Below are 12,131 nucleotides of genomic sequence, written 5' to 3' on the forward strand. Positions count from 1 at the left end.
TAACGTTACCTAGATAATGTTCTGATAGGTCAGTAGTTGCTTTAAGCTTGGCTTTACCTCTCTTGCTGGGGAAATACAGTTTAAGACTTGGGGTCTGCCTTAGTTTGTGTTAGAACTCGTGCATGTTGTATTACCACTGAAATACTGATAGCCTTCCCCTCTTCTCACCGTCCTCCTGAGAAACAGAAAAATTCACCCCCAATGAACAGGAAGGATGCTCCTAGAAATACTCAGGGTAAAGATGCATGAATTGGTTCAGAGGTGAACAAGTGCAGAAGAGTGAGGATGCAGTAATGTTCCCCCATCATGGATTAGGTCAATTCAAGTGCATAAACCGAAGAGCCAGTCACTGACTTGGCTGCTGAAGGCAAGCCTAAAAGTGTTGAAAAACCACAAGGCTGAGGCTGTCAAGTGTGCTGGCATAGACGAAAAGTGACGAAGTCACAGTCCTCAGGCTCCTGGCTTTTGGGTGTTTTGTGCCTAACAAGGTTCCTTTTATCTTTTTGATAGTTTGTAACATGTATTTATGAACACAGGGATCTAGTACTTGCTTCTTTCCCATCTTTGCCATTCTCTACCTTCGTTACACATCCTTGTTTTTGGACACAGTGTTTGTACAGCTGCAGATGAAGCACCAAGACATGTCCTTTTAGTAAGTGCTTAGTCGAGTATATCCTAGGCTTTGAAAGTTCTGGTAAACACCCTCTCCGTTTTTATAATCAGCCCTCGATTCTGTTTTAGGTGCATGAGTATTCATAGAAAATAACCACAAGAGGAGCAGTCTGGACTGAATCAAGGGAGGGAGGCATTTTGCAATCACCTGCTCCCCAAATATCATTCAGTGAAGCACAAGAGGAAATGTGCGGTAGTAGCCGTGTCTGGTTTGGCTCGGGAATGGTCCTAGGCCACGGTGCTCAGGTCAGGATGCAGTAGTCCTTGCAGCTGAGTGTTTTGAGTGCAGAGGTGGAGGAAAGTCTTGTACCAGGAACACAAACCTCTAGACCTTGGCAGGGCTGGGGGAAGGAAAGGATGTGTGGCTACAGTTGCCCTTAGACCTAGGTGAGCAAAGTTATTTCATATCCCTCCTTCTCCTTTCAGCCTGAAGACAGTTAAGTTCACACCGTAGAGGTCGAGATGAAGTGGTTGTAAGTAAGGAGAAATGATATTAGCCTCAGTGCTTATTCCTTTTTGAACCAAAAGGAGTCCGTGTGCCAAGTAGCCCAAGTGCTCTCAGGAGGACTCTTCAGATGACTCTGCTTGTCTCTCCAGAACAGCTTGCTAGATAAGAAACGCTGCAGTTCTGCTGCAGTACTTTTGCCACCAGCCCCTTTCTCAGCTCACTAATTAATTAATCATCTTTTTCTCTTCTGCTTTCTTTCCCTCATTCATTTTCAGCAGTTGCAGCAGCAGTCACATTTGCCTCGGCAGCATCTGCAGCAACAGCGGAGCCCGTATCCAGTGCAACAGGTCAATCAGTTCCAAGGTAAAAGTCAAATTCTTTTTCCTATATTGGAGTCGATGTAAGCCCCTGTAGCGGGCACGTGAAAGTTCATGTGTTTTGTGAAGACCAGGGTTTAAGCAGTGTGACAGAAGAGGAAGACAGGCCGTTGCACACTTGCACATACTGCATATTTTACCCAAGGGGAATGCCCAGGTTTGTGTATTTGGTTAAGTTTCTAATTTCCTTTCTGCTCCCCTCAGCGAAAGCTGCATTTTTTATTTGACATTTGTTTTGCCTCTTTGACGTATGGATTCTATGGATTTATCTTGTTTGCCTCCACTCTCATTATGCTTTTTTTTTTAGCTGGTGTCTTTCACTGTATCTTGGTTTTACCCCTCTTTGTTCCCCACTTTATCTAATTTGATGAGCAGAGAATTTCAGAGAGGTCATCCTTATCTGGATGGATAAGGAGTGGAGGAGTGACTCTTAAATGTCAGGTGTGGGAAACCCAGTGAAACATCTGAGATGTAAATGGAGATTTTTTAATGATCTCAAAAAAAGCAAGTATTATTTCGATGTGCTCGCAGATAACTGAAGAATGTAAGTACAGTCACTTTGGCTTAGGAGTACAGTCACTTTGGCTTAGGAAAAGAAGTTAATTCTGAGCTTTTTAGGTGCAGATCATCAGCTGAATGTCTTCACTAACCGTGGATTCTAAGTAGACATGAAACGAACATGCACTTGCACTGTATATTCGTGATAGCATCATGTAACTGCAACAGAAAATAAGGGAGGCAAGCTTATTGCAGTTCTCATAGCCAGGAAGTGAACAGGCAGCCAGATCTTCTGCTGGTATATATCAGGGTGGCTCCTTCTAATCGCCTTCTCATTTTTATCTGTGGCAGCACAAATTCTGTCTGAAATGATTTTTCCCCACCAGTAATTCACTTGCAAAATCAAATTATATGTGTGTGCACTGCCGTACATTGAGATGCACATGTAAAATCTTTCTGCATTAACACTTCTTTGAAACCTTGCCTTCATATGTATTATTTAAAAGAAATGGAGAAGAGAGTTTAGGCTAATCTGACAGAGCAAGGAATTAATTTTCATAAATGAGCTAATTTAAATATAAATATTTCACCATTTTTCCTATTTAGTCACAAGAATGTAATCCAGTGCAGTAGGTTATGTGTAAATGAGACCAGAAGGTGGCCCAAAATCTTAAAATCTGTTGCATCTCTCTTCTAACTACTCTGTGTCTGATCTCCGGTCTCTTATACCAAGCATGGTAGTTAACAAAAGTAGTATGTGAACCACTTGCTGGTAGTGACTCCTTTGGAGGTTGTCAACTGCCATTTTCAATTAAAAAATAGCTAAAGATGCATTAAGTAAGTTTTTAACATTATCTGTATCTTAAGCACTTGCTGGAGTCATTGTAAAAAGAGACTGCTTCTTGTCATGGAAGGAGGAGGCGATCTAAATTAAGAAAAATCAAGGGGACCCCAGTGCCAATCATTAAGAAAACGGTTTGATAGCATGGATAAAGTAAAAGCTGCCCCTACATTTGCCCTGTTCAAGTGACATCCAGATGGTCTCTCTTCACGCTACAAAATGTTTCCTTTATCTGTATATTGGAGCTAAAAGCATCCTCCAGAAGCTTATCCTGCTGCAGCAAAAAGGCGATGTAGCCATGCTCTGCATTACATGCAGAACTACAGAGATGACACTTCCTTTATTCATACCCATTTCTCATGGGAACCAAGCCGATGTAAATAACAGGGCCAGTGTTCTCTATTCTCCACGGATGTTCAGGTATGTTGTCTGCCACTGAGGGACAACAGATAGGGGCTGATTTAGTAACAGTCAGATTTTGTTGTACAGTTCATGCCTCTTAAAGCAACCATTTTATATTTACATCTTTCATTTAATAATGCTTGAGCCGGGAGTAATTGTGTGCCCCATACTCTCGGAGCTTCACCTGCAGAGTATCGTATTTAGTTTGGTATGGTAGTGACTCAAAACCACAATGAACCCATGGCATAATCAGAGCTCTGGTAATTGTTTTTAAATTAAGATAGTAAATACAGAAGCATATTGGCTTCCCAGAAATCGATAGCTCCCCCCCACCCCTGAAAGGAAGACACAAGCATGGTTCAGTTATCTGCCACGGTGTGGAATTTAACAAGGTTAGGATTTTCTGGTTTCCCATCACTGGCCTAAGGTGGAGTAAAATGTGCTTATAATATCGATTCACTAATACACTCTCCCCGCTTTAAATGTCCACAAAAAACAATTTTTCTTCTTTCCATAGACTTAATCAGTAACAATGATATAGAAAATCCATTCATTTATGCCTCCTGAGCTATTAAAAAATTGATTGGCCTTCTGAGCCTGACATTTCCATTTTCAAGGCTTACTTCTGAAAGACAATGGAGATATTTAAAAGTGAGCTTCAAATGGTAAACTGAAGTTCAGCTGCTTTGCTGCCATTGAAGAAGACCACTGGACGCTTTCTCATTTGCTTGCTAGAAGCTGACTTAGGCTTATCTGAAGAAGCTAAGTGCTACTGAATCACAGTGCGTATGCAACTTTGAAGTCTTAGGGACTTATTTTTTTTCATGGAGGAAGGTGCACATTGTCACCGGTCCTGGGGAAAAAATACCCACAAAAAGAAAGACTCACATTTACTTTTGAAAGGGGACTTTGACTCCCAGGTCACTTCTTAAAAATTTAATCTCTGGTCCTGGCGAGGTAAGAGAAAGGCAGGCCTATTTTAGCCTTGCAGCTCCTGTGGCTGTCTAGCTTAGGTACCTGAGTAAGTTATTATCAGGGAGGCAACCATGGCTGTAATCATGCGTCAGGCATGCAATCGTGTTGCCTCAATTCTTCAAGAATCTGAAGCCATGAATCCCTTTGGGTACACATCCCAAAATTGTCATAATTGAGAATTACTTAGTGAGTAAATCATTGGCCTTTTAACCTTGCCAGCCTCATTTTAGGCCTTAAGGGAAATCAGGCTGCTCATCTGCATCGATGGTATTCTCCGCTGAACAGTGTCCCGCTTCACAAATTGAATACATAACACGATCAGCGATTCCTGTTTAGGGTAGCGCTTGAGCTGTGTTGACTCTGACCTTCAAGGAGAGGGGACCTGGCAGGTGAGGACAGAGGCTGCAGCCAGAGGGAGGTGGGGAACACATAATCTCTGAAATGCAACTAACGTTAGGCAGCAAGCACATCTCCCAAGGATGGATGACCTTCTAGCTCTCTGCTAACCTTCATGTGAAACAATAATTTATTCACTCAGAAAGCACAGCAATCTGAGATCCTACTGTGATGCAGAAGGCTCCTACAGATTCTCTCTTACGCAAAGACATGTTAATTAAGATTTACGGGGTTGTGGTTTTTTCTTACCTTCCTCCCTTTTCGGTGTAGGTTCTCCCCAGGATATAGCAGCTGTGAGAAACCAAGCAGCACTCCAGAGCATGAGGACATCCCGAATGATGGCCCAGAACGCGAGCATGATGGCGATGGGTCCCTCCCAGAACCCGAGCCCACTGCCCACGACGGCAGGCCAGTCGGACATGGGCATGGCTCCTTACAGCAACGCCTCTTCCAGCCAGCCGGGAATGTACAGTATGAGCACAGGGATGAGCCAAATGTTGCAGCACCCAAACCAAAGTGGCATGAGCATGGCACATAACGCAGGCCAGGGAACGAGGCAGCCTGCCTCCGGACAAGCGGTGGGAATGGTCGGCAATTTTGGTCAGAACATGCTGGTAAACTCTGCTCTTCCCCAGCATCAGCAGCAGATGAAAGGACCTGTGGGCCAGGTCTTACCCAGGCCACAAGCCCCACGACTTCAAAACCTGATGGGGACTGTCCCTCAAGGAACACAAAACTGGCAGCAGCGAGGCTTACAAGGTATACCTGGAAGGACTAGCGGTGAAATGGCGCCCTTCAACAATGGCACAACGTACCCAATGCAGTCTGGGCAGCCACGGCTGTCCAAGCAACATTTCCCACAGGGGCTTAATCAGACAGTTGTGGACACGAGTGGAACAGTAAGAGCCCTGAACCCAGCGATGGGGAGACAGTTGCTGCAACCACTACCTGGGCAACAAGGAGCCGGCCAGGCCAGGCCGATGGTAATGCCTGCAATAAGCCAAGGGGTCCCCGCGATGTCTGGCTTTAGTCAGCCTCCGACGCAGCAAATGCCAGGGGGTAACTTTGCTCAGAGCAGCCAAGGCCAGGCCTACGAGAGGAATCCCACTCAGGACATATCTTACAACTACAGTAATGAAGGAGCAGGGGGGTCATTCTCCAGTTTAGCAGAGGGCGCGGACCTTGTGGACTCCATCATTAAGAGCGGACCAGGGGATGAGTGGATACAAGAACTTGATGAGTTATTTGGAAACCCCCAGTGAACGGGCTTGTATAGTCTGGAGCTTTGGTTGTTACGTTTGAAAAAAGAAAAGAGAGAGTTGGATGTTCTCCCCATCCTTGGATTGTTGTTTTTTTGTTTGAATTGGTTTGGTTTGGGGTTATTTTGGTTTTTTTTGTTTTTAATCGTGCAAACTGAGCTGATCTGTAGCCAACTTTGGAAGATTCAAGGGACGATGAAAACATCGGCATCCCAAGACTTCCACCAAGCAATCTCCATTGCGTGGCAGCACCCGCTCTGTGTGTGTGTGGGGGGCAGGATGGGGAAACTGGAAAAGCCAGGTGATGCCTCTGGTTGGGAAAATTTGGTCTTTCCCCACTGAAACGAGGCTTCATTGCACAGTGGTATGGGGTGGTCCCGATATCTCCCACCTCACCTAACTGTAAACGCTGCAACTTTCAGGGGAGCAGATGAAAACAGCTGGGAGCGAAGCCTAAAGTCGTCCGTGGGCAATTGCACAGGCCATGGTCAGAAATGGGCTTAACCCCGGGGTAAGCAGGTCTCAGTGAGCCACGGCCAGGCCCGGCTCTGGGCTATCACAAAGGAACGTGCAGCACACACGTGACAAACCTAAACAGTCACAGGGAGGTCACCATTTTCACTGCAGGGTGATAAAAATCCAATAAAAGTGTAGGAGACTGTAAATTTGGTAGTGTGGTGAGGACAGTTTGATTATGGGACTGCTGCTGGAGACGGCGTAGGTGGGTGGGTTAACTTAATGAGCTATTTAGTCCCCTTGGGACTTGCAATAGCGCTTCCCCGTCAGAGCACTTTGGCATGTATCTGCTGCCTGGGGGTGCAGAACAGCAGCTGCGAGTGGTGTTGAAGGGCTAGGAGGTACCAAGAGACATCAGCGTAGGTCCTGAGCGGGTCCTTCTCTCTCCTTCCTCCCCAGTATGTTTTCAGTTCACTTCCTTCCCCTCCTGTCCTTCGGCGTAAAGCAAGGTGAGCTGGCTGCACTTTTTTCGGGCGAGCAACGACTGCCACAAAGGGGCAGGCAGGGGAGGAGGAAACAGGCATGAGAAAATGTACAGGGAGGCTTTGGCAGGCAGAATGAGTTTCTCCTCTCCTCTTGAAAAGTGCAAGGTCGGCGGATAGTATTACCCTGGAGTGTCTGGGCTCTCGATGTGGTGTTATATGCAACCTGATCTTCAGTTTTAAACAGATGTTTGGTCTAATCTCTCTGGTTTGGTGGAATAAAATTCACTGCAGTATTTGAAGAACAGGAACCAAGGAAGGACTACTGTAAAGATCATTCATGAATGGGTAAAATAATTGATGTAGTTATAACAAACATGGGGTCTGCCCAAATAAGCTTTTAGGTATTAGCGACGTATCACTATCTCTACAGTGCGGACGCGTCCTGATCCGCACCGCAATGAAGTTGTGATATGTCTTGCACAATACTGAGATGCCGGCCGTTCTGAATGTCTACAGCAGCGGTTCCCGAGCTGCAGTCTGAGGCGGAGGTAAGCTGTCCTCCGAAACCTATCACCTTTTTAGTGTTTTCAGCTGAGAGCTGCTTATCAGGGTATAGAGTGGTGCACAAAAAATGTTAACGTGATCCACAGTCCAAAAAGTTTGGGAACCTTGGGCCTAATGCTGGCCTGTGAGCCATAAGATGTGCTCTCTAGCGAAAGCCTCTCCAGTGTACAACGACCAGTACCAACGATCCAACTCCCGATTACCTCCTCGTGCGCTGCTCTCCTTGGGCCCAGCGATGCGAGGTGCTCGGCCACTGAAATCCCCGGGAGCCGAGGGGCTTGGCACCTTGCGTTTTTAAGTCCTGCCTTTCCCTGTGGAGCACAGATACGCGTCACATTAAGGAGCGGGAGCAAAATGGGCCTGGAACCATCTCGGCGCCCTGTTACGGTTCCCTTGCAGGGCTTACCCGTTTTAAATGCTATAATGTGGGCAGGACAAGCTGCGTTTTTAACATGGACTGGCTGGTCAAGGTGAGCTATCAATCCAGCTTGGCCTGACTGCTAAATTTTTAAAAAATGCTTTAGTTACGTCTCTTTTAGCTAACCCCTTTTTAAAATACAGCGCAAGGACCTATTCCAGTTCCTACCGAAGACGATAGGGGTTTGCCTGTCCGCTGCTTCAGCAGGAGCCGGGTTGGGCCCTAGTTCAGTGAAAGAGAGCACCGGCCAAAGTTTTCAGTCCGCCTTGCGGGCAAGCGGCTCTTGGTCGGACTAGCCTGAACGGACGGGATAGGCGAACAACAGAGAAAAACGGTTCCCTGACGGGACGAGGGCGTCCTGCACGTGTGTGTCTGCGTGAGTGTGTGGGTGAGGGAGCGACGAGCTGGCCTGGCACGTCCCTGTCCTGCCCTGTACGACAGAGGTGCGCCGGGACGAGGAGGAGCGAGCCCGCTGCGCTGGGGACGGCACAGCGTCCCTTTCTGGGGTGCGAGCGACCGGGGGTCGCCTGCCGAGGCAGAGCCGGGAAAGGAGGGTTTAGAAACACACAACCATCACGCGGCGGCCGAGGGCAAATCCGTGCGCATGAGGGAGATACGGGCTTTGGTGAATAAATGGTGATGAAGACCGCGTCTCTGTTGTCTTTGTAAAGCTTCCTCCAAATACTCCGTACTGGGACCAAGTACTAGAGAGGTAGATTTTAATAGATTTGGGGTTGTTTTTTTTCTTTCTTACTATGGTGCTGATGTATATGTAATGTTAAAAAAAAAGGTTATTTGTAAATATGTTTTTACAATTCTACAGATATCACTGGGTCTACTATCTGTAAAATATATACATATAAATATATATATATATACTGTTTGTTTAAAATAGAGTATTTTTATTTCATTCCTTAACTCATCCTTACTGCAGTGGTATTGCACTTCAGATGACGTCTAATTACTAATTTGTACTGTATCCCTGACAGCAACTTGCTCCATTTTATTCAGATTTTTCTAGTTTTCTGTTTTTACTTTGTACATTAAGCATTGCTTATTTCCTTTTAAGACCTGTACAGAGCTCTGAAAATGTAGAAAAATTCCTGATGTTAACATACCACTTTTAAAGAAAAACAAAAACAAAAACAAACAAACAAACAAACAAAAACAAATAAAAGATGGTTATCTGAGTCATATACCAGGCTGGTTTATAGGATCATCTCTCACCCCACTCCTGCGCCTCGGGGGGTGATCTTCCAGGGGGAGGAGGGAAGCCGGTTTCGGCCCTGGGGTTTCTGCTTCATTTCTGCACCCTGCGGAGCTGCCCTCGCCCGGCCGGGGTCGGGGCGCGACAGGCAGGGTATAGCCGGTACCAGGCCACCCCTCTTTCCCCAGCTGGGCCCGTTAGAGGTGGCAGCTCCAAACTTTTGCATTTATTCCATGTAGGGAGCAAAAGTAGGGAGTAGGAAGTGCTTTCAGGGGAGGACACAAGACGGAGAGCCCAGGATGTAGGAGTCCTGCGGCTGAGATCTGGGGAGGCGAGGTGGGGTGGAAGAAGGGAGGTGCAGGGTTGGACGTAGAAGTTGGAAAGAAGAGATAGGCAAACTGGGGAAGCGTGAAGACGCGTGCTTAGAGTAGTTCCCTCTCTACACACTACTACAGTGTGAGAATTGTGTTGTCAGAAGCCTTCTGGAAAGTGCCTGTAGACTTGTTGAATTTATATGACCTGTTCAAGATAAACGTGCCATGTAGCTTCAAGGCTCGACACCGATTTCTCCGTGTTTCCAGCCTACTGGGGAGTCGTGGGGGATTCAGACGATGGACCTCTGTTTGCACAGCTTGCTGTTCGGGATGTCAGTGTGGCTTGGCTCCACGTACAACCTTTAAGGTGAGGTTCCCCTTCTCTCCTTAATGTCAGTCCTTTACCATTCTAAACGTGGATATATAGGGCACAAAGGAGGAGCTTGGCCCCGATCAGAGCAGCCTGCCGAAGTTACTCCTCAGCAAGTGCTGGCAGGGGGCTTGCTGAGAAAAGCCGCTTTCAGCAAGAGGCCCCTAGGTAGCGACTGGCTTTGATGCTGCAGCAGGGACCACCATCGTTTCGGTCTGACCGACAGATGAACACTTGCGTCAGCTCACGGTGTATGCTGAACGTGCAGCCTGATACCGACTCCTCAGTCCGCAGGCAGAAAATGGTGTGGTTCTCGCTGGAGTTAAACTGAATACCGACACTGCCAGCATCCATCTGTTACAGGTGTATGTTGTTTCTAATGATAGATGAGTCAGTCTTTAACACTTTTCGATCATAGACATTCTGTCCTGGCTCCCTGGGGAAAAAGCAGTGACTCAGAAGACAGGCGGCATCCTCAGCTCTAGGCCTACTTCTGCCCTCTCGTTAGCGGTGCAGCCCCTGCGATGTTAGGTTCGCGCTCATCCCCTAGCACCCTGGCTTTCTGCAGCCGGGTGGTGCTTGGCAGCCCCACACCCGCCGTTTTTGGCAGGTGGAATTGTCCCTGTGCGACAGCAGTTTATTCCTTTCTTGGAGTGGATGGGGTATGGGAAGCTATCTATAAACACGCCAGACCACTACAACAGGTAAGCTTGGAATGGAATAATTTCAGAGGCAAAGACCTATTTGAACACCGTTACCAACCCTTGGGCCTCCTCTATTGTGTATTTCAAGCCTGTTACGCAGTTTGGACCTTCGTCTTGGACTTTCTTCTGGTGGCCGCACTGCCTGCGGCCCACGACTGTCTGAGGGCATCACTGGCAGGTGGGTAGGTGGGTTTTCTGTCTTTCAGCCCATCGAAGGAAAGTTAGCGGAACAATTCCCGGTGATTTCTGTGGATGTTACATCTGGCCCTGTTGTACTTTCTCCCTGGAGGCAAGTGCCAGGGAGTTGCCCTTTCCGCAGCTGTGTCAGCTCCAGCCTCTTCACTGTCACGATCTGTCCTTTCCCCTCGGCAGCTGTTATTGGACCCAAGTCTTGCACCTTTGCACTTGTTTCATTTTATTGTTTCAAATGCCGTTTCAGCCTTTGCCACCTGCAGGCACGAAGTTGTGCCTTTTAATCCCAAGCTAACTGCTGCACATGCAATGTGTCCACCTTTTTCATATAGAAGTTTTTTGTGAACCTGATCCAACACTCAATTATTTTGTGCTCAGGTTATCAATCTCAGTACCCTTTTAGAAAGACCATAAGCATTTTCATCATATAAACGTGCAGGATTTTTTGGCTGAATAATGTCTTCATTATTGACATGGCATGACAAGGCATGACAAGGAAAATTTCTGCCTGCTGGCTCTAGCTAGCATTAATATATTCAGCATTGCCTAAATAATTTGAATTATCAGGAGTTACCAAAATAGTCAGGCATGGCCTTGCTTCTCTGTTCTTCTACATAGTTTAAATTGACCATCAACATACTTACAGCTAACGGTGCTACGCCATGACTTCCCCCCCCCTTTTAGCAGAAAACTGTTTTCCGAGTCAGTTTGCTTTTCATTGTCATTTTATGATTCCCAGAGCTGTGGCCATGCTGGGACGTTTGTCTAGTCTTTCCCACACCCCAGCCATCTGTGCCTTGGCGGGAGACAATGCAGTAGACCCAATTGTTAGACGAGCATCTGTGCCTTCTTTTCGTCTGGGCTGGCTCTCCCTCTCGCAAGAGCCGCGCTGTGGGTACAGCCTGTCTTCGAGAAGCTTTGTGTGAGGACCGGGATCTGCCTACAGGAGGGCCCCGCTTCTACGAGAAGAGCGTTTGAGCGTGTGTTGAACTGTAAACGTGTGTATAAAATCAAAAGGCCTTCACACAAACGTAGGGTCGAGTGCAGCTTTAAATGTTTTCCTGAAGAAAGCAGTGTTCCCAAATATGCTTAAACAGCCTCCTGCAGTGGGATTGGATGTACTTGGAAAATCGGGACCTCGCAGCAGCGTATTGCATTGAAGCGTGTTTTTTACATTTGTGCAGAACGGATGGCGCTGCTGGGGGAAATGAAGAGGAGGGAAGGAAGACCACAGAGGCGTTGGCAAAGCTGAAGGACATTGGGTAAGATGGGCTGACGTTTGTAGTGCCAGTAGCAACTAAATGACTTAGTGAATTAATGGTTTTAGTTTTATGTAATTTGTTTAGGGTTTACACTACTGTATGGGAAAACAGAACGTTTAATTGCAAATGCAGATGTGACATGACATTCTTTTACTGAGTCTTTTTCAAGAGTGTAGGGAAAGGAGAAAGCGTAAACCGCTCGGGAAAAACATGCATTTTGCATTGCAACGGGCTGTTAGTAAAGAGCTCTGATGCTTTATTCACATGCAGCTTATAATCTTTTTGGTGTTC

General features: G+C 46.7%; 1 protein-coding gene across 1 annotated transcript in view; it reads left to right on the forward strand.

Annotated features, from left to right (window-relative positions):
- MAML3 (mastermind like transcriptional coactivator 3) overlaps positions 1-6,056 on the forward strand; it is a 245,894-nt gene extending 239,838 nt beyond the window's left edge. Inside the window, exons 4-5 of the mRNA XM_075150116.1 lie at positions 1,396-1,483; positions 4,880-6,056. Of these exons, the coding sequence (XP_075006217.1) occupies positions 1,396-1,483; positions 4,880-5,871 (1,080 nt within the window). The 3' untranslated portion in view covers positions 5,872-6,056. The remainder of the gene's footprint in view (positions 1-1,395; positions 1,484-4,879) is intronic.
- Positions 6,057-12,131: the final 6,075 nt, after the last annotated feature.

This window comes from Calonectris borealis, chromosome 4 (genome assembly GCF_964195595.1).
Source record: "Calonectris borealis chromosome 4, bCalBor7.hap1.2, whole genome shotgun sequence".
Lineage (NCBI taxonomy): Eukaryota > Metazoa > Chordata > Aves > Procellariiformes > Procellariidae > Calonectris > Calonectris borealis.